At 31.9% G+C, this 23,546-nt stretch overlaps 1 protein-coding gene across 2 annotated transcripts; it reads left to right on the top strand.

Annotated features, from left to right (window-relative positions):
• Window positions 1-17,822: 17,822 nt before the first annotated feature.
• On the top strand, window positions 17,823-22,725 carry LOC130946921 (uncharacterized). 2 transcript variants are annotated; one of them, XM_057875818.1, is made up of 9 exons: window positions 17,823-18,358; window positions 19,708-19,823; window positions 19,914-20,001; window positions 20,433-20,612; window positions 20,703-20,885; window positions 20,984-21,157; window positions 21,255-21,406; window positions 21,536-21,662; window positions 22,304-22,725. In XM_057875818.1, exons 2-9 carry the CDS (start codon window positions 19,753-19,755, stop codon window positions 22,313-22,315), a joined length of 987 nt encoding a protein of 328 aa, XP_057731801.1. In that variant the 5' UTR covers window positions 17,823-18,358; window positions 19,708-19,752; the 3' UTR covers window positions 22,316-22,725. The 2 variants fall into 2 exon arrangements, with proteins under 2 accessions (XP_057731801.1, XP_057731800.1); XM_057875817.1 differs by having other exon boundaries at window positions 17,823-18,259.
• Window positions 22,726-23,546: the final 821 nt, after the last annotated feature.

A 23,546-nucleotide genomic window follows, 5' to 3' on the forward strand; every position in this document is an offset into this window, starting at 1 on the left:
GCTTTCCCATTTTCTCTTTTTTATGCATTGTGTATAAGAATGTACGACTATACCATACTTTATCTTATGCATGACAAAAAAAAAAAAAACCATCAGCATACCCATCCCTTGATAGATCCAATTTTAATCCTTAACTGTCTCTAATTTCATTTTAATATAAACAAGATACTGATTCTATTGAATAAAATGATATGTGGCCGGTACAATAAACCCCAACCCACGATAGCAACAACAAAAATTTCCTGTTCAACAAAAAAGGCCAAACCCAAATATTTAATCAACATTAGCTGCCGATTACACGGACGTAATTACGCCTTATCAGAACTGTACCTTCCTGCCAACACTGCAGTGTCTCGCGTTGTGTCTGTACGTGCAACACAATCAACACACGCGTCCTACTCCCCTTCATGCCAACTCACTTAAGTACGTGCTGAAAGAATCTTACTTCAGCACGATAGCATTCGCCTTATTCACAAACTATTATTTATTCTTAAAACAAAGTAATCAATATTTCATTATTACCGAACTGAAAATTAAATAATATCCCATTTAAATTATTAAACAAATGCTTTAATGCAAATATCAAAATTTAAATTTGATAACTTGAATTATATCTATTTAAATAAATTTATACAAAATTTATTTTCAAAAAATTTTTAATTTAAACATAATTTTTCAATTTAACATAGACTTTCAACAGTTATATTTAAACTCAAAATACTACTATTTAAAAATTTTAATTTATTTAATTTAAAATTAAAATTTATTAAACTTAAAAAATTAAATATCTAAATAAATATTCTTTTTTCAGAAAAATAAAAGTTATTAATTTCCTTTAATGCATAGAACAAAATTTTAAAAAATAACATGGGCTTTGAACACTATAGAGTAGTAAGAAGCACCTTTTCTCATTGTACCCTAAATCTTTAACTTCGGACATGTCTTCTCTGTTTTTTTTTTTAAATATTATAACTATTATTATTGTTATTATCTATTTTCTTGGATTTTATATTTTAATTGTTTATTATTACCGTAACAGTATTTTCACTATCCAATTTCATTTGTATGCCCAAAAAATTTTTTCATGGTCCAAAACGTTAAACAAAAAACGGATTTCAATGTCAAATATTATGTTCACGTATTTTTGGCTTCAATAAGGTAACCTCCAATACTTGCTGGGTCCTCAAAAATAGGCCCCATTATTTAACTCCCATCGTTTACATGACATTATTTTCATTTAACTAAATTTTGGGCAGACATCATCAACCGAGCTTTGGCGCAGCAAATGTCGGCACTTTGGAGGCAACAAAAGCACGTGTCATCCACTTCAAAGTGCCACCTACTTTCAGCACCAGAAGAAAAAAAATCTTTTCAGCACCTTAGCAACGGCCTAAAAATTATAGAGTTGCAAACAAACTTGTTTTGAACAAAAAAAATTCGTATTTAAGAAATTAAAATTAAAAAATAGAATTTTAAAAAATAATAATTTATTTTATTTTATTTTAATGAAAATTTTTATTTATTAAATACTAAATAATTTTTTTAATTTAGATTTTTTTGGGCTATAATAATTGCTGGTGTTCTAGAGATACGTTTTAATCTAAAAGATAAATCCAATGAAGAAGAAGAAATCATGATCTCCCCACAAGACTTCATTAATAATTTTTTGACTGACGAAAAATATGAGAAAATAAAGGAAATTTCATCCTGAATTAGTTTGTAGATTTTCTATTTCTAAACTTGATGAAACGGGACTTTTGGAGTCAATACTCATGATATTTTATTTTGTACGTGAGAAAATAGTTGTGTAACTAAAAAAAGTTAATAGATGGTTATTGTTAATTATGAAATACATTTGAATAAGTCATATTTAACAAAAAAAAATTTATTATTATAAATTTAAAAAAAATATTTTTTTCTAATAAAAATATAATTTATTCTTATGTACTCTTGTGTACTCCTATGTACTCTAGAGACAATGATAATGATTGTCATTATTTATTGTGAAATTTAAGAAATTGAGTTAGATATTTTTTTTAGAATTTAAAAAGAAGTTTGTCAAGATTAGACGAACTTTATAAAAATATCAATAAAAAAATATATACCTCTATTTGAATTCAAATAAAATATAATAAAAATCCAAATGTTATGTTTTAGTTCAAATTTAATAAAAATAATATTTTTTATAAATTCATAATGATTTCTTAAGTTTTATTATAAATCATCATTTAATTTATCAATATCCATGGAATCATTACCGAAATTTTTTATTTTGAATAGATACACTCAATATATAGTCTTATATATGACATATGAATTCAAAGTTAGAATTTTTAGAGCTTGAACTAACATAGAATAATATCTAAACATTTGTTATACTATATTTATTTTACAAATTAAATAGTAATTTAATGCTTTAATTATTTTCAAAATTATAATTGCATAAATTTAGTTAGTATTCTTACTTTGTTTTATTATAATTATTTATTATTGTAAATTTTTAAGTTTGAATTCCTATGCCACCTTAAAAAATTATATATCAAATAAATTATTTTAAAATTAAAATGTGTAGTTTAAAGTTATAGATTTATAAAAAAACACAATTTTATAAATAAATTTGATTTAGAATAAAAAAATTTAAATTTCAATTTGTAAAATATCTTTCACTATGATTTTATGATTAAAATATCTTTCACTATGATTTTGCTTACATAACATGCAAAAATAGAGTAATTTTTTTAGTGTTTCATAATTTTGTAGGTTGTATTTTTGAAATACTCTTTTTTTTTTCTTAATTCTTTAGTCTGTACAATAAAATTAATAAGTAATATAGATAAATATAAATTACTTGTTTATAATACAAATTTAAAAATTAATATTTTTATTTTAAAAAATAATATGTTGTAAAATAAAGTATAAATTAATTCTCATTTTTTTTAAAAATTAATATTATTAACAAATTAAATTATTTACAATTTTAAAAACAAACAAGATTTATTTTTTATTTTGTTAGAGATAGTTTGCTATTTTTCCAATAGAAATTTTTTATGATAATTTTAATAAAGTATTTTTCTAAGGAGAGTCTTTTTCAAGGGATTTTATTACGGAAAAGTACAGGATATGACAACTTTTGACAATTCAATTAATAATTAATAATTTTAAATTATTTTAATAAATTTAAATTTTAAAAAAATATATTTATGAGAAATTTGAATAATAAGGATTGTGTCGAGTAAACCGTCTATAAAGTTACGGTAATCAGCATTTGTCTTTTTCTTATTATCACGGCATCTTCTTTCTCGTCAACAGCTAGGGGTGAATGCGGATCGGATCGGATATGACTAAAATTTCGATTCGATCCACACGAAAATTATTGGATTGGATCGGATCCAATATCTGCTATTTTTAACCTTGGATCCGCTCCAATCCGATCCGCACATTTGCAGATCGGATATCGGATATATCCGCAAAATACAAAAATACTTTTAAAAATTTATTTTTATTGAAAAATATTAATAAAATTTATTTTCCTATTCTTTCAAATATGTTTACTCTTAAAATAATATTAAACATAATTTTCTTAAATAATAAATTAAAATAATACATCATATATGATAATTATTAGTTTAAATAAAACATAAAAAAATATTTACGTATTTATCTCTTTATTTTTGCGGATACGCACATATGCTGATCGAATATGCGGATATCTACATAAAATCCGCAAATCCGATCCTATCAGTGTGCAGATCGGATTCGAATAAACACTGCGGATATGCAAATCAGATCCGATCAATAAACACCCCTAAGGCGCGTGCTCCCGTCACAGCTGCACAACCAACATGCACTGGCTCCTTGGTGCACGACGTTTTGCTCCGGTAGACGCTTTTATTGTGCGGATTGTGGTCATCTTCCTTGCCAATTGTCGATTCGCTGCCGCTGCGGTGTGCTGTCATTCCCGCCGCAATAACCGCTGCGTCACCAATTCATTGGTGCGCTGCCATTTCGTGACGGTGAAACCTGTTATTGCGAAAACTCGTGTGTGTTCCATCACCCGATTGCCATAGAATGCTTATCCCTCGACATCGTCTCGAAGCCGCGAACAAAAATCCCGCATCCTCCGACGGCTTTGTCGATGGAACGTATATTTGGAGAAGAAGAAACGAATGCATCATCTATTGATGTGGGTTATGAATGTTCTTCTAATGGAGGTGTCTTTTTATGCATGTATCTTTTTATACATGTGTCTTCTAATGGAAGTGTCTTTTGTGGATGTGTCTTTTAAATGGATGTGTCTTCTAATGGAGGAGGGAGGTCGGGAAGGAACAGTCGTCGGGGTTGGGGATGAGGCTGGACTTGAACAGTGAAAGATAGTGTTTATTATGTTTACTAGTGGTAATTGTGGGTAAATTAGGTTTACCATAGATAATTGGACATCTGTTTTTTTTTTCTTTTTTTTGAAATGGGCTCTGGACTCCAGCCGAATGGGAATTGGCAGGAGTTGGCAGAACTCCCTCTTGGTTACCTAGCGGGATTGTTTTATTACTAAGTGCTAAATAGTGTTGTTCAATCTAATAAATTTCTAATTTTTCTTTCCATAGCATTTGAAAGAGAGATTGAAATTTGAAAACAAAATTAAAAGGTTAAGACTGAAATAAGTTTTAGTATTGTATTTGGTATAAAGTATACTAAGTTATGTCTTAGCATCTTATTTGGTTTGAGATAAAAATAGAAACTAAAATGTTTAAAATTACTAAAATGCTCTTATTAATTAAAAAATAAAAAACCCTAGACCTAACCACCCTTCCCCCCCCTCTCTCTCTCTCTCTCTCTCTCTCTCTCTCTCTCTCTCTCTCTCTCTCTCTCTCTCTCTCGTCATCGTCGTCTTCACCGTCCGAGAGGTAGGCGAAATCGAATCCGCCGTAGCCAATCTTACATTTGGGGTTGAATCCATTCGTGGAGGACATAAGCTCCTCGTAGGTGAATACCGGAGGGAAGAGGCAGCAGTTATTGTGCCTATGCTCGCCGCGCCACCTATGTTTCTTGTGTTTGTCGATGGTCTGTCGTGTCGCCTCTGTGTTCTACTATTCTTCTCTTTTCTGTTTTGAGATTGTTGTTTTTTATGAGATTGTTGTTGTTTTTGGTATTATTGTTGTTGTTGAATCTGATTTATGAAATTGTTATTATTGTTGAATCTAATTTATGAGATTGTTGTTATTGTTGTTAGCACTGTTATTGTTGGTGGTGGAGGTGTAGTGGTGGAGTGAAAGGTGGAGTGGGGTTAGAGGTGAAGAGCATATTTGGAATATAAAATCTTAAATGAAGATATTGTAGAAATAAAATATTATTAAAGTTTCAGTCTTTTTTTCAAAAAAATTCAATTTTCTTATCCTTACTTTTTAGAGATACTAAAAAGATTTAAATTTTGAAGACGGATATTGAAATTTTAGTTCGAGTCTCTAACTATCAAATACAATACTAAGTCTTACTCTTTTAGTCTCAGTTTCAGTACCTCAAAATAAATGTTAGCTCGTGATATGTTCAATAATGTTTTTATATAGATAGAAAATAAAAAAATCAAATAGTTTAAAAAATTATGTTTACAGTTTTTTTTATGTCCTTGATATTTACAATTTTTCTTAAAAAAATACTTCTAACATTTAATTTTATTTAATTTTGTCTCTAATATTTACAATTTATTTAACTTTATCCATAGCACTTTCGATTTATATAAAAATTATCTTTAGACATTTTTACTTTTTTTCACTAATATTTTAGACTGAATTAATCTCTATTATATCTTACTAATTTTACAACCAAAATATGTCACATGTCACTCTTTTATTGCAATTAAAATCAAATCTTTTCTTCCAAAATTAAAGAGCTCTCTTTTTCTCTTTCTCATTCCTTCACACTGTAATACCTTGTTACCCTAAGCTTTATCTCGCGCCGTAAAGCGAAGGATAACAAAGTGTCACGACAGTTCTAAGGCTCGTATAATATATATATATATAGTAATACTAGAAGTCCGATAAAGGAATAAAAACTCAAATTACATAAAGCAAAATTACGAGACACGAAGTGTCCGCACACGATAACTAAACGCATAGGTACGAATGGAACGAGACATAATATATATAAAACCTTGTAGATAGCTCCAGGATACACAAGGTAATAATTTAAGTAAACAAGATATATATATAAGTGTGAAATACCAAATGAGGACTAGTCACAGCCTGCAGAGTTTAAGCCGGCTAATCAAACTGAATACAACAGAATTTTGAAATTTAAAACAGCAATAACCTATCTCTCAAAGTTTTTCTGAAGTAAAACCTCTAATGCAACAACGTTAAATATACCAAAAGTGAGAGTACTACAACAAAAGTAAAGTGAAATAAAACTTAAGGAAGATCATACTCCGCTCTGTCACTACATCTGCAAACTCACTATGGTGGGTTGCGACTTGCATCTGAAAAACAACAACAATATATGTTATGAGAACCTGATGTTCTCAATATGGTAATAGCGCTCAGTATATAAGATATAAGGTTTCGGGACGCCAAAGGCAATCCTAGAACTTCTCAACTTATACAGATATTCAAGCTTAGAATAAATAAATAACTCAAACCATAAATAATAAATAATGTTATCTAAACTTAGAGGATTTTTAACTAGTACGAATCACACCGCTGTATTCCACAGCCTTCACAAACCTAACCTCTATGCGATCCCATCGCCACCGCCTGCCGAGCCTCCTCAATCCCAATAGAAAATACAAGTAATGCAGACAAGTAAAGCACAAGTATAGTACATATACAGTAATTAGAATAATTAGCAAGTAAACATGTGTTTCATTTAGGCATAACAGAAATTAAGCAAAACAAACAAACAGGTAGAAGATGCATATGATGAATACCTTTTCTATTGGCTCGTGATATCATTTGTCGGTCCATAAATACCAACTCGACACATCCTTCCAGATGTAGCATTCCTACCATGCCCAGAGCTATTGGCTCTGCACACTCATGCAGTAGAGAAATCTGCCACGTCGGAGATATAGACTCCGCACACTCATGTAGCAGGGAGTCTGCTACGCCAGAGATATAGGCTCTGCACACTCATGCGGCAAGGAAGGAAACAATAACAACTATCTCATCATAAATCATTCCAAAGATATAATGTTGGGCACACTCTTACAGTAGAAAAACTGCCACGTCAGAGATATAGACTCCGCACACTCATGCAGTAAAAAAACTGCCACGCCGGAGATAGAGGCTCCGCACACTCTCATATAATCCAATAATTTCATCATTTCTTTCCAAGTTCTCAACTCATCATAACCATCACCGGTTTCTAATTTCTCAAATTCATCATAAGCATTCCCATTTCTCAAAAAGCTCTTTAACCATATACTTCACAACTTAGCCTTCACCAATTCAAGCTAGGATTTACACGGACCTTCCAAACCTATATCACCAGCTCTAAACTCATAACTAAAATACCTTTTTTATTTCTTTATCGTTTTCTCCCTTTATTCAAGACCCTAAAATTGGAAAAAAGGTTTTAGACAAGTGTTACAGAAGTTTGCACTCTTGCCGGGAAGGTAAAACGGTTAAAAATAAGATTTTCGTTGAAAAATAGGACCATGTGCGTACACATAGGGTTGTGTATATGCACGCCCGAAGAGTTTTCCCAGCTTGTGTGAATGCTCTCGACAGTAAGCATATCCATGTGTGTGCGTATGCACGTTTTCAAAAATTTACAGGTGTGCGTACGCACAAGTAAGAATGTGGCCCCTGTTCAGAGTACGCGCACAGCAGTGTGCATGCGCACACAATTTCTGCAACATCACAGAAATCAGATTTTTGACACCAACTTCCAACGATCATATCTTTTTCTACAAAATTTTGATTTCTATGAAATATATACCGTTTTAAAGCTCTTTGAATTATCTTTAATTTAATACAAAAATTATTCAATTTTAAAAATTGTAGCTCAAGATATGATCTGTCAAAGTTCAACAAAAATCTATTTTTACCAAAAATATCTAAACCTCCATTTTTACCAAACTCTCAAACCAAAATCACTTATTCCACATTCAAAATAGTCCTAATTACCTAAATCACATCAAAGCTCCTAAATTCCATCATTATTCCACTATACAACATCCAAACCTTAATATCCCAATTATCATCATTCATCATCAAATCATATAATCATCATCATTATTATTCCAATTCCTTCCACACAACACCACTACAACATTTATCAATTCCCATCAATAATACCAATCATCAATTTTTTCATCAATATCATAATCAAACTCTAACATACACAACTCATAAAATCTTCATCACAATTCACATGCCACATACATAATCTAATCCACCATTTATTTAATTCAATCATATCTTAAAGTCAACTTGTTTAAGTGTCCAAAAATATTACATATTACATATTACATAAAGGAAACCAAAATCATACCTTTACCGATTTCCACGCAACTCAAAACACCAAGCTCAATCTCAAAGCTCCAAAACCATCAAGCTTACTCCAACAAATATCAAACCTCAATCTAACATCATAAAACATACCAACATCAAACCTAAGGTTCACAAAATAACTAAACACAAGAGTTTAGTGAAACTTTACCTTACCTACGAGATTAGGGATAAAATCCAATAATATTCCAATGCTAAATCACCCCTAAACAATCAAAATCACAAAACTTACTCAAAAACCAAACCAAAAATACAGAATTATTAGGGGTGGAAATTGGAGCTTGAGTTTCAATTTCTTATCAACAAAGCTTATCTAGAAACGAAGAGCTCGACGAGAGCTTCACGTGGCCATAAACGGCTCAGCAATCGGAGCACCGTAGCTCAAGTTATGGTCACTGGAAGGTGGTTGTGAATAGTCACCCAATCCTCACCTCTCCTCTCTTCTCAGTCAGCGCCCCTTTCTTTGTTTTATGGCAAAAAATGAGCTGAAAGCTCATTAAACATATATATATATATGTTGGGTTTTAGGCTCGATTTAGGCCTGGTCTAATCCGTTAGCATTTTTTGCCCGTTTGGCCCACTTTGGGCTAAAACCTTTAAGATTAGCGCCCGGTTTTAAATTCTAAATTATTTTTATCCTTTCAAAACATTAAATCAAATTTTAAAACCTTATTTTCCAAAAATACCCAGTACCGAACAAACTAGAGCCGGTATTGCCGGCTTAATCACCGGTACGCATTTTTACATAAATCTTTCGCAAAAGATACATTTTCCAACTTAAAAAATTTTATTGAAATCAAATTTCACCTTTTTATTTTTAAAACATCATTTTTATATTTTCGAACCTATTTTGTTAATTAAATTATTATTTTATTAAAACAGCTTTACGTAAAAATTCTGGCTCTTACACACACACACTCTATCTCTCTTATATATAATCAACAATGACTAATCTATTAGTCTATCTATTATTCTATTATATCTTACTAATTTTACAACGAAAATGTGCCACATGTCACTTCCTCCAAAATTAAAGAGTCCTCTCCTCTTTTCTCTTTTTCAATTTTTCTCATTCCTTCACCCACTTTATTTCTCTTATATTATTATTATTATTATTATTATTATTATTATTATTATTATTATTATTAATGACTAATTATAAATTTGACCATCAAAATATATAATATAATATTCTCTAATTACAAATAAAATTAAATTAAAATTGAAAGTGAAATATAGCTATATTGTATTACTAATTTGACAATCAAAAAGTGTGTCACATATCACTCTAATTAAAATTGAGATGAAATATTTTCATCTAAAATTAATAAACTCCCTTCTTATATCCTCTTATCTACTACTTCTCTCATTTTCTCTATTTCTCTCGACATTTCTCACTCTATATATAGCTTATAATTTATATTTTATATTAGTAATTTGACAAACCAAGATGTGTTATGATATATTTTTTATTACAATTAAAATAAAATATTTCTCTCCAAAATTAACAAACTTTTTCTCTGTTTCTTCTTCTTTTATCTTTCTCTCTCATTTTCTACCTCTCTTTACCATTTTATTTTACAAAAAATAAAATTAATAAAATAATATAATTCAAATAAATTCATAAAATTACAAAGAATACATTAAATTTATAATTAAATATAATTAAAATAATTCCGTAAGATTATTCACATAAAAAAATATATTATTATTATTATATGTATACTTTTTTTAGTTTTTTTCACTTCTCTTTCTTTAAATATTTATTACATATAATTTGAAGAGAATACTAATGTTGTGATTTATAATTTGAATCAATATTCAATTGTTTAAAAAATTAATTTTGAGTTAATTTTATAACTATTAGTACAAATATTTTATACTAATATCTAATTATATATATATATATATATATATATATATATATATATATATATATATATTTCACCTCGGCCTCAATTTCGATCCCAAAATTTGAAGTTACCCGATTGAGACCCCCTAATATTGAATCGTGACTCACATTTGCCCTTGCAGTGATCTCCGTTAATGGAATGCTGATGTGGCACGTTAAATTGCCATATCACAATGATCAAAATGACACTGTTTTAAAAGCGCACCCAATTTTCACTAAAAGTGACGTCGTTTTGGAATCTGAGGAGTAAAAAATATTTGGTTTACACCATGATGATCAAAATAGACTATATTTGACATTTTTCTTCTTTTTCTTCTTATTCTTCTATTCTTTCTTTTTACTTTCGTCCTCTTCTTGTTTCTTCGTATGCGTGACTTTCACAAAAGAAAATTATTTGTGATTGACATTCATCCTCTCCCAGAATGTTCGAAGAGGTTGTTGAAGAACTAGCATCGGCACAGCAACAAAAGCCGAAGAACAGATTAGGAACGAGGGAAATTTTATTCTTTTTTGATACTATGTTCTATGTTTATGTGTTGGTTTGAGATTTTCATTGTGTGTTGGCTTGTGTTACAGTTTAGTTTTAGGGTTTAGGATTTTGTTAGTTTGTGAATTTTAAATATATTAGGGCTTTGATTTTTTGTGTTGCTGAACTTAAAAATGGTAATCATTGCTTAAATGTTTTGTTTTATTTTTCTATAGACAAGAAAAGAAAATTGAAAAACAAGCTTAAAGAAGATTGTATTTATATTATTTGCTCTATGTTTTTAGCTCATAGATGTAAAGATATATATGGTACAAAATTGTAGAAATTGTTATCATTGTTATACAAGTAAAAACAGTTATTTTAAACTGTTTCTTGTTATAACTACAAGCTAAGCTCTTCAATTTTATTACTCTATCCGAATAAAATATAAACCCAATTTGAAGTGTTTGATTCAGTTGTGTAGAATTGGACTGTAGGGTATTAACACTATTAACATGTTATTTGAAAATATAAATGATGTCACCATTATTGATTTTGCATTGCAGACGGATGATGGAATAACAATTATTTTCCATCATGGAGGATAATTTGAGACCATTCAAGATAGAGATGTGGTTTATGTTAGAGACCACATTGATAACTTAGTTGGGAGAACATGATGGATGTCTTCTCAATAAGGAATTACTACAAGGTGCTAGAATATGACAATTTGAAGGAGTGTTGGTGGCTAGCTCTTGGGAGGCTATTGAAGAGTGGATTGAGAGCACTCTCAAGTGACAATGAATTGCTTGAGATGTGCTTTCATGCAACGAATAATCATGAGATTGTGCATGTCTATCTTGAGCATGGAGTATCTGAAATTGAGGTTGAAGAGGTTCTAGAGTTGATTGAGATGACTCACATTCTAGAAGAACCTGAAATTAACTCCAACTCAAGCACCTCATGTATCCTAAATGCATCTCCTGTCTGAAACACTCACATTTATGTTGACCAGTCCACATCCAACCCCATATGGAGCCTATTCCACTTCTCCTGTCCAGCCCACAACTATACATCGAATCCAGCCCACAACTACACCTCCAGTCCAGCCTATACAATCACCTCCAACTCAGCCCACCTATTCAGCTCTAGCCCAGATCACCTCTTCACCACCAATTCAGACCACATCCAAACCCCGTGATAAGCACCTTGCCAATCCAACTTCTAAAGCAAAATACAATCCTATTAAAAACTCCATACCAACCACCACCATTGTTAAGAATTCCACTCCAACTATAACTAAGAAATCTAAGTCCACTCCAAAAATAAGTGCTACCAAAAAGAACACTACATCACTACCTAGAAGAGTGACAAGATCAACTTTTAGATTTGCTCCGAAAGGGAAGAAGGTTGCTGGTAAGGTGGTTACAATGACACTCTCGAGTAGTGAGAGCAATGACTTCTATGAGAGTGCGGAAGATGAGCTTTATATGCCTGGACCCGAGATTTTTGAGAACTCGAGTGACTATAATTCTAATTTGAGGTGGCTATGGCAAGAATTAGGGAGTGTAAAAATAAGAAAGATAAGGAAAAATCCAAGTTATGCCTTAATGATTTATGTGATGAGAATGAGGTCATTGTGCAGAATTCAGATGAAGACATTAATTTGGGTTATGTACTAGGAAAAGTAAGTGATGTCCAGAAATCATATGATGCATTTGATGCCTATCATGATGACTCTGATGGAAATGATTCATGGCATTCCGAGGAGTTGAAGATCCTACCTAATTCTAATGAAGAATCTGATGTTGATGATGATGATGATGCATTTCCCATGTTCATGGAGGGAGCTAGATTCGGGGAGTTAAAGTTGGAGGTTGGTATGAAGTTCAACACAAAATATGATTTTATTGAGACAGTAAGGGAATTCACTATACAAGAGGAGAGGCAAATAAAATTAAAAAAGAACAAGAGCAACAAAGTTAGAGCAATTTACAAATACAAGATGGAGGATCGTAGTTGGGTTGCTTATGCTTCCATTGATCATGAATAGACTTGTTGGCAGATTAAGACTTTTAATAATGACCATATTTTTGCTAGGAGGATTAAGAACATGGCAGCAAATAGGAAGTGGCTAGCCTTAGAATTGGTGAAAAAGATTAGAAAATACCACAACATAAAGCATGGAGAGGCTTCTGATTACTTCAAACAAAAGTGTGATTTAGACTTGAATAAGTCTTCTCTAACTAGAACACTCACCAATGCAAGAAACATTGCTTATGGAAATGTGGCAGCATAATATACATTAGTTAGGGACTATGCATAAACTCTTCTCAAAAGTAACCCTGGTTGAAGATTGGAGTCATACCACAACTAGAAGGGGATCCAATATTTAAAAAAATATACATCTGTCTTGATGGGTGCAAGAAGGGTTTCAAGGCTGGATGTTGCCTTTTGATAGAGTTAGATGGAGCATTCTTGATGTCGCCCTCTGATAGGGTTAGATGGAGAGGCTTAAAAGAAAGAATGAAGATACTTAGGCCTATCTAAACGAATGACTAAAGGAATCATGAACTAAGGCATACTTTAGCCATGGTCCAAATTGGATAACATATGTAATAATGCATGCGAAGTGTTCAATGCAAGGACTAAGGAATATAGAGCCAAGCCTATAATTACCTTGCTGGAGGAGGTTCACATGTTCGTGATGAGGACAATTATAAAAAACAAGGTTAAGCTACAACATCACATTGGCAAATTACCCCCTATACAGAAAAGCAGACTTGAGAAGATAAGAAATGAGTCACAAAAATGGCGTCCAGTGTGGTGTGGAGATTATGGTTATCAGAGGTTTGAGATTCATGATTATCTAACAACACATAGTTGTTGATTTAGGAAAGAAAATTTGCACATGTAAATTATGGCAGATTACAGGTAACCTTTATTTAATTAACCATTTCCATACAATGTTATGCAAATCTAGTGTATTCTAATACCGATTCTAATATCCACTAAATTTTAGGCATGCCATATGTCCGTACATGTGCTGTCATTTTCAGATTGAATGGTAAACTTGAAGACTACTATCACTCTTGGTTAACTATAGATTCTTATAGACAAACATATAAGCATACTCTGTATTCGATTTTCGGACAAGTCTTGTGGGAGAAGTCTCAATATAGTAAGCCTCAAGTTCCAAAAATTCGAAAAAAGTGGGGTCCGTTGAAGAAGAAGAGAAGGAAGGATGCCGACAAAGAGCTTTCGGGAACAAAAAAAAATCTAAGGTTGAAGCAACCAAACTGAATATAAAGTACAAAAAATTCACTTGTACTTACTATAGCACACAAGGCTACACCAAGAGAAGCTGCTCATACAAAAAAGCTGATGATGTTGCAGCTGCTCTTACTGAAGCAGCAGCAACTGCTCTTGCTAAGAAAAAAGGTAAGGGATCTGATGTTGTTACAATTGATCAGGGTGGAGATGGTGCCTCTAATCAAGTGACTCCTTCGGAGACTCTTATTGATAGTGCTAAAAATGTTGTTACTAATGATGCTCCTAAAGATGTTGCCACTTCTTCAGAGATTGTGCTAATCCAACCACTTGACTCACAACTAGAAGATGGAGATAAAGTGATTTCACCCTAACTTAATTTCATTTGTAGATTTAAATTATATTTATGATTATATACTTGCTATAATTATGTCATTAACTTAATTATATTTGTGGCATGGTAAAATAGATGATCCCAATAAGGAGATACAACAAACTGCTAACTAAAAGAAAATTCTCTCCAGCTTCAAGTTCAACAAGTATTGATCTAATGTAGGAAGTAAGTTCTAGAACATCTTTAAAGATGATTGTATATATGAAATTTGTTCCCACATTCGAACTGAAACCACGGTTCAAGTCTCCTAAAAAGAAATAATGGATAATTAGATTAATAATATGCCTTAGTATTATGTTGATTTTTCCTTTTTTTTTTTTATGTGACTGGAGCTTGGTTATCTTATTTTATGACTTGGCTATTAATGCATTTTTGGGTTGTGTTTTGTTCATACACTTGCTAAGTTTATGTTGTTTAGTTTGTTTTGATTGGTTTATGACAAACGACGCCCCTGATATTGGCTATGCTAAGCATGACTTATTTTAAACACATATATGTAGTGACAAGTTTAAAACTTATAAAAGTTCTAGTAGACTTATTTGTTAAGAATTACTTAACAGCTACAGTATCCTAATTATAAGAAAGATGCTTCAACAACATATTTGTTTTTATATTGACTTGCTTCATACTACTAATTTATACAAACAACTACATATTTCTTATCACATCTTACCCACAGTTATTCCATAAACAATAATTAAAGACAAACAAACAAATCATCACACTTAAAAAATTTATCCACAGTTTCAAACACATAATCTCAGATTCTATTGTGCTAACTATCCATGCTAAACTCATCTTCTAATTATCATCATTATTAGCAGGAATTTGTCTTCCCACTATACTGCCTTCTTCTTCACTATTTACTCACACAAAGAAACTACACCATATCCTCTCCGCTGTCTGCCATTTCAACAACAACAAAGAAACAAAATATTATAAGAATACCCAAGAGGAATTGCAGTCCAGTAACATATTGAAGAAGACAATATAGAATGAAAAAATTATACAGCAAAAAATCTATGTTCTCTCAAGATTCGCATATGTCCCAGACCACCGAAGCACAAGATGCATTCCACAGCTGCACCAATCTGGAATCTTCCCCAATCTATCACGATTAGAATTTCTGATAGAGACGCCATGAGAATGCGACCTCGCAGAGATCGCAGAAACTTGGCTACTTGAACCCATCATCTTCCCAACAAGATCAAAGATGGGGTTGCAATTTAGGGTTTTAAGCTTATTTTCGGGGGATTTATTTGGGTCATTTTAACCTTTGCCACATCATGTATCCATCATTCTTCTATTATGGCAATTTGAAACTTAGGTGACAACACAGCTTGGTAACTTAACGTGTCACATCAGCACTCCTTTAACAGAGATCACTGCAGAGGCAAACATGAGTCACGATTCAATATTTGTTACCCCAAATAACAAGTAAAAAATTAGTTATTTTTATTTGTGCAACATACTTAACACCTAATCAAATGTAAAAATATACACATTAAATATTTTTTTAAGTTTTAAATAACGAAGGTTAAAATTAATTATTAATAAGAAATTAAACTCAAAATTAATTATTAATAAAAAATTAAATTCTTTCACATAAAAATAATAACTAAAAAGATTATTATTTGATTTTTTTTATCTATGAAGACTCTAATCTTCTTAGCTAATAGAGACTTTTGTCCTTTACGACTTTTTTGTAAATCTAGTTTGATTCTATAAATTTTTTTGTGTCATAATCTATAATATTAAGATAAAATTGGCATAATTTTAAAAATTTATATTCCCATAATATTATTATCGAGCAAAAATATTAGTTTATATATAATTTTGACACAAGTAAAAAATATCATAGACAAAATTAAAATATTATAAATATTTTTAAAAAATTACAAATATTAATAAAAAATTTCTCTTTTTCTTTACCAACGTGGTGAAACGATACACTTAAGTTTTGATCTATACGATTTATTATTATTATTTTTATTTATTTAATAAAAAAATGATTCTTTAAATTTTACTATAACCCTATATAACAGATCTAGATTTCAAAGCATACTTTCTCCCCTAAATAAAATTGTTAATTGCACCTTGAGGAATGGAAATTGGAAAGGGAAAGGATGTTGCATTTGGTAAATATGACACAGTATGTTTGGGGTCATAGTGTAAGAACAAAATATTTCACCAACAGTTAAAAAGATAAGATGGACCCCGCAAAACTCTCCTTTTTATTTATTTTATTTTATTTTATTTTATTTTTTTAAAAAGATATGACCAAAAACAAAAAACAGAAAAATTTAAAATTTAAAACCCTTGCTAAGCCCCTGTCTCTGGTTTCCGTACTCATCCGCCACACCCTGTTCTGAAAACTGGACTGGATGGACAAATAAAAGAAAGAGTTGACCCAACAATAAGATTTCGAATAGAAAAAGAGAATAAAAATAGAATAAAATTAAGAATATATTACAATAGAATTAAACAAAATTTATATTATTTTCATTGTAATCTTCCGAAAAAATAAATTAAATGATTTTTCTTTTATTCTTTTTTTACTTTTCTTTCAATTTAAATAGAAAGAAATTTTCATTTAGAAAAGACTTTTTTAATCAAAAAATAAAGTTTATTTTAGTTGGTCGAACTGGTTTAACTGCAAACTAACAGTATTAACGATCTGATCAGACATATAAAACTGACAAAGTGCATTAAATTCCTATTTTGGTCCCTGAGATTCACGCGATTACTCATTTTGGTTCCCGAAATTCAAAAGTACCTATACTGGTCCTCCAGATTCAAGTTTGGGTACCAATATGGTTTCTCGACTCTTTCTGGTGATGATTAGACAAATGAAGTGGTGAGATGACACCCTTCCTGTCACGTTGGGGGATACTGTAACGGGTAGCTGACATGACGAGAGTTGTATTTGTATCTAAATACAACCCTCGCCACATTAACTAGCCGTTACAGTGTCCAACGTGACAGGAAGGGTGTCATCTCAGCACTCCATTTGCCTAATCATCACCAGAAAGAGTCGAGGGACCATGTTGGTGCCAAATCTGGAGGACCAGTATAGGTAATTTTGAATTTCAGAGACCAAAATGAGTAATCGCATGAATCTCAGAGACCAAAATAGAAATTTAGTCGACAAAGTGACAATATAAAAATCCGGCAAAAAATAGTTGAACCGAAAAAAACCGGCCGGTCAGACCGAACCGGAACCCGGACGGTTTACACAAAAAGGGAAGCTCCTTCGTTTCTTTCTCCCGTTCTCCCTTTCTTTCTTTCAGTCAGAGAAATCACACAAACCCAACCACAAAACCCTAGCACTGTAAGCCTACACCACCGCCACAAGGAGGGGGCATACTGCCGCCGTCCGTCGCACTCAAAATTCGCCATCCGTCATCTAGCTTCCCTCGTGCTCCAAATCTTCAACCCCTGTTCGCTGTCACCGATCGCGGTTGCTTCCTCGAGCTCGGTGTCCGTCGTCTTTGTCTGCTCAGCCGCGCTTCCGTCGCCGTTTGTTTGCCGTTCACGTTCGCGTCTTCGTTCGCGTTCTTCGCCGTTCGCGGTCGCTCGGCGTTCACCGTTCGCGTTCACTCGTTGTTCACCGTTCGAGTTCGCGTTCATCTGGAAGCCACGTTGCTCTGCTTCAAACTCTGCGACCAGCCCGCGTGCTCCACTCAGCCGTCGAACTGCTCTCTGTTGTCCCCGCCGTGAGTTTCCTAAACCCGCAACCAGACAATATACTCACACAACAGACAACACCAATACTCTTCTTCAAACTCTGCAACTTCTGATTTCTACTACAATAAGTAATTATTTGATTTGGTAGTGGTTTGGATTTTTTCATAGACTAAATTAAAGTTACAATAGTTTTGTTCTCTTCTCTATCACATTGAAATTAAGCTTTGGATTTTCTTATTTCGTTTTAATTTTACCGCACTCAACATGTTTGATGAAATGCTTTAACCATATTTCTGATTGGTTTTATAATTTCTCAGTCAAAGTTAGTGGTCTGAACTCTGAAATTTCAAATTACTCAAATATACAATTTTTGAAATTAGGGATTTGTGAATCTGAACTCTGAAGTTAGTGATTGATTTCTGATATGTTACTGATTCTGTTCTAATATGTGTTTTTGTTACTGATTTGTTTCTGATTCTGAAATTGAGTAATGGATTTGTTTCTGAAATTGAGTAATGGATTTGTTACTGATTCTTTTCTATGGTCTTATGGATGATTATTGGATTTCTAGCCGTTCTGTTGCTGTTTTTAATTTGGATTATGATTTATTGATTTTAGTTATGGATGAAAGTATTAATCAAGAATCAGGTGCTGATAATGCCCGTTTGAGTAATAATTCGTCTGCCAATCAGCCTAATTCAAATGATTTTGCTACTCCTAATCTACCTAGTTCGAATAATAGTTGGTCACAAAGTTCTTCTAATTTATGGATTTTGATGATTGATAAATCTTCATGTTGGTTTTTAACTTATAGATATTTCTTTTTACTATTTAACTTGAGACTGTATTTTGATAAGATCATATGGATTTGATTGATGACACTTTGTTGTTGAATGCCAATTTTTGTTGTTGAATGCCCTGTTTGTTGCTGAATGATAATTTTTGTTGCTGAATGCTGTTGGTAATGGTGTTTTTGCTGTTGAATGTCCTGCTGTTTTTATTTCTTTTTGTTGCTGCTGAATGTTGGTGGCAGAATTTAGATATGGTCATGTTGATAATTTTTTGATTTTTCATTGTGCTGTGGCTGGTCTTTAATTGTTTTAATAAATAAAACTTTTATTAATTTCAGTTATGGATAATGGTATTAATCCAATAGAGATTAATAAAACTTTTATTAATTTCGTATGATGCTACTAATCCTAATCCTAATCCTAATCCACCGAAGCAAATTTGCAACAAGTTCTTGCGGATTTTGATGATTGATAAATCATGATGTTGGGATTTAATATTTAGATATGTTTTTTTATCATTTAATTTGAGTTTGTATTTTGATAATATCATATGGATTAGGTTGATGATATTTTATGTAGTGTTTTAAATTTCGAAGATATTTTAAAATTTATATTAGACTATAATTATATTTTAGGATGTTTATTTATAATTTATTTATTATTTTATTCTAAAACGGTTTTTTCAGTTGAACTACCGGTTGGACCAGTGAACCAGTGACTAAAACGGTTCGATGACCGGTCCGGTTCTCAGAACCAGTCTCTCAAGCATGGAGAACGCTGCAAACTATGATGCAAATCAAAAGTAAGTTCTCTCCTTTTTTCTTCTCCGTACGATGCAATCGATCTCTCTATTGTTCTCCATAATAACGACTTCATTGACTCGTGGTTTCAGAGAAGCGCCTCATCTTGCTGCGTTGTTGAAAGAAATGAAGGAAGGACTTGACACCGTGAATCGCAAAATCCAATCCTTAACTGCCAAGGTTCCATTCATATGGAATATTCACTCCATTAATTTTGCTCAAAAATATATACTGAATTTTATTTCATAGCACTTAGTTTACTATCCAAAGTAACTTGCTATCAAAGACACACAACACATGATACACGACATTAGTAGTCAATATTGATAGTTTTGACTTATATAAATGCTTGACTTTTGTATAAATCTTGAAAATATAAACACATATATCCGGTGTTTCAGTGTTTGTGTGTTGTTATTGTATAATTTCAGTATGTCCGCGTATCCAAGTCGGTGATGTTACCGGTGTTTCATGGGTAATTTGATGATACTATACTTTGTTGGTAGCGAGTACTCTTTAATAGCATTTAGTAGATATGTTAATGGGAAAAACAAGTAATTTGATGTACAACTTTAATTCTTCTGTTTTCACCATGTTTGGATATGTATCAGGTGAAAGAGGATCAATATCCTACAGCAGATGGGTTCAGTTATCTTGAAGCTAAAAATTTGCTGCTTTTGAACTATTGCCAATCCCTTGTTTACTACTTGTTGCGCAAGGCGAAGGGGTTTTCATTAGAAGAACATCCAGTTGTTAGAAGCATTGTAGAGATAAGATTATTTTTAGAAAAGGTCTGGTTTTATATTATCTCTTTCTCCTTTGTATATTTAATATTGTAATGCTTGCATTTTAGGAGTTTGACATCTTTGTTTCTGTTGCAGATTCGGCCAATTGACAAAAAACAACAATACCAAATTCAGAAACTCATGAAAGTTGGTGAAAATGCCACTAGAAGTGAGATTCCAAGTGAGAAGGAGGGGGTTGCGTCTGATAAGGCTGAGAATGTGTCAAAGTATCGCCCGAATCCTGACATGCTTGTTAGCAAATCGGATTTAGCAGCTCAGGTGAGCGGGTAAAATTGTTGATTTGATATGCTGAAGGATGACAATATGATGCCAACGACTTCCATTTTTTTCCCTAATAACTTGATTCTTGAATGCAGGATGGTGATGATGTATATCGTCCTCCGAGATTTGCCCCTGCTTCCATGGAGCTAGAGAGAACTTCAAAGCAAGAAAGGAATGCCTTGAGAAGGGAAAAAGAGATTTTGAAACAAGCTAAGCAAAGTCATTTTATCAGGGAATTGATGGATGATATGGATGAAAGACCTGAGGAGGTGATCCCATGTTGTGATGGTTTTCCCTTGTTATTGATCGTAATGAATTAATGAGTTACATAGTGATTTTTTCTTTCCGGGCTGCTTACTTTCACAGGTAAGAGAATTTGAGGGAAATAGTAAAGAAGTTGATAGATATATTGCCAAGATGGATGAGCGTGCTCAGCAAGAGGAAGAGTTGTTCACTCGTGTTCCTCTAACAAGACAGGAGAGGAAGAGAGAGAAATACTTGAAGAAATCAAGAAATGGGTATGATGAATGTTAGGATTAGGAATGCTTGCCAGATTTTTCTGCTGTCTTCATTGAATGTTTATGCATGCGTTTTCATTTATGTACATGTTTTTTCCCTACCTAGAATCTGTTTCTATTCTGTACCAGGATGCAAGGTCTTACAGAAAGTTTCTTTGATGAAATTAAGTCATTGCCCTTTGAAAATAAAGGTGGTGAGGATATAATGGGCTCCAGTAAGGGAGGCAGCAGAAATGGGAAGCTAAAGAAGCGAAAGGCATGTACTTTTAATACTTTGAAATTGTTTTTCAAACTTTATAAAACTAATAAACATGTAGAATTTTATTTCAGTTGAACTCCGGTGGTTGTAGTTCATCTATGCTATTTCATCACAGTCCCAGTTATATTTGACATTCACTTGGGTTGTGTTTGAAAGAGAAACAAAGACTAAAAGACAGAGACTGAGAGATAGAGACTAAATTAAGTATCTATATTGTGTTTGGTGTAAAATGTACTGAATTGAGTTATATCTTAGTATCATATTTGGTTTAAGATAAATATGTACATTGAAGTGTAGATTTGGAATTTGAAAAGTTAAATGAGAGTATTTTTGGAAAGAAATGTTAAAAAAGTTTCAGTTTTCGTTTGTAAAAATTTTAGTTCTCTGTGTCTTCACTTTTTTGAGATACTAAAGGGATTGAAATTTTGTGTCCTAGGACTGAAAATCACCAAACACAATATTCAGTCCCAGTCCCAGGAAACAAACGTAGCCTTGCAGTATATATTACCTCAATCCCCGCCTTTTTCCATTTATCTACTATGTCAGATTTGGTGGAGTTATCCCAATTGCAATTTAATATGTTAAATTTTAGTATTGTGCTGTTACTATCTGACTAACAATTTTATGCTTCCTTGCAGAGGAGACATTGAATAAACAACGAAAGGCACACGTCCTAAACAAAACTGCTATCTGGGAATCGGAAAAAGTAATTCTAGTTTCAACCTAAAGGAATCTATGGCGGAAAGAGCTGGTCTTGGAGAATTTTTCTTCTTTAGATTGATCATTTTGTTTCAGATGAGGTGTGTTCAAAGTGGGTTAGATTTTAGTATTCCGTACTCCTTTTTTTTTTCTTTTTTACTAAATATAGGGAGATTCGAACCCACGACTTCTTAGGTGAGTATGAAGAGATTATGCCATGTGAGTTGTAATTCTTATCATCATCATCATCATCATCATCTTTATCTAAATTGAAAGGTCTAAATTGAAAGGTAGGATTGGATATTTAGTTTATCGCAAGAGTCAATAGACTGCAACAGAAATGAAATGGGTGTTTCTTTTACTTTTTATTTTTTTTTTTGCTATTATTGATTTGCGACCAAATTTGGAACTTAGCATGAATTTGACTGTGGACCTACCGCGCAATATATTCTATGCTTTCAGACATCATATGTGATCCCTGACCAAAAAAATAAAAAAGACATCATATGTGATGTTTTGCCATTTACATTAGGTCATGGGGTCACCGCTTTGTTTAGCATCGAACTGACATAACATAATGGATTATTAAACCCTCAAATTAAGAGTTTTACAAAGTTTAGGTTTTTAAATCAAACTTGTGAGTAAATTCAACGAATTTATTAATTTATTAATTGAGTTCTATAATTCAAGCTTATTTAAATTCTACTAGTTCAAGTGAATTTGCGACTAAACTTTAACGAATTTATTAGTTCAAATTTATAATATAATAAATTCCACTTATTTTAAGTGAATTTTGATAACTTTATTTGTCATATTAAAAGTCTACTAAGGAAAGATATTGTATATAAATTGATCATCCTTGATCTCAAATATAAAGTTACAGGAAAAAAAAGGGTTAAAAGTATCTATTAGTTACATGACGACACATATATATATAATATTACGTTGTTACTTCGTAGTTGTTTATACTTTATACTAATGGCACATGTTAAGTATGGAAGACATGAACAAAAGAGAAAATGATAAATGCAAAAAAAAAAGAAGAAGCAGAAAATGATCTTTTTCATTTTATAGAACAAACACAAGTATACGGAGGCTTTTAATCATGAATGCACTTTGTAAAAGAACATGCCCAACGATAATTTTATGGTCAGGAATCCAACTTCACACACTGAAAAGAAA

The sequence above is a fragment of the Arachis stenosperma genome, chromosome 8 (assembly GCF_014773155.1).
Source record: "Arachis stenosperma cultivar V10309 chromosome 8, arast.V10309.gnm1.PFL2, whole genome shotgun sequence".
NCBI lineage: Eukaryota > Viridiplantae > Streptophyta > Magnoliopsida > Fabales > Fabaceae > Arachis > Arachis stenosperma.

What these genes read in the sequence shown, in the direction of transcription:
- LOC130946921 (XM_057875818.1), top strand. Translation starts at nt 19,753, where the DNA reads ATGACCGGTCCGGTTCTCAGAACCAGTCTCTCAAGCATGGAGAACGCT. An exon ending in AACTATGATGCAAATCAAAA is followed by an intron (nt 19,824 to 19,913) that starts GTAAGTTCTCTC and finishes TCGTGGTTTCAG; the next exon opens with AGAAGCGCCTCATCTTGCTG. An exon ending in TCCAATCCTTAACTGCCAAG is followed by an intron (nt 20,002 to 20,432) that starts GTTCCATTCATA and finishes GATATGTATCAG; the next exon opens with GTGAAAGAGGATCAATATCC.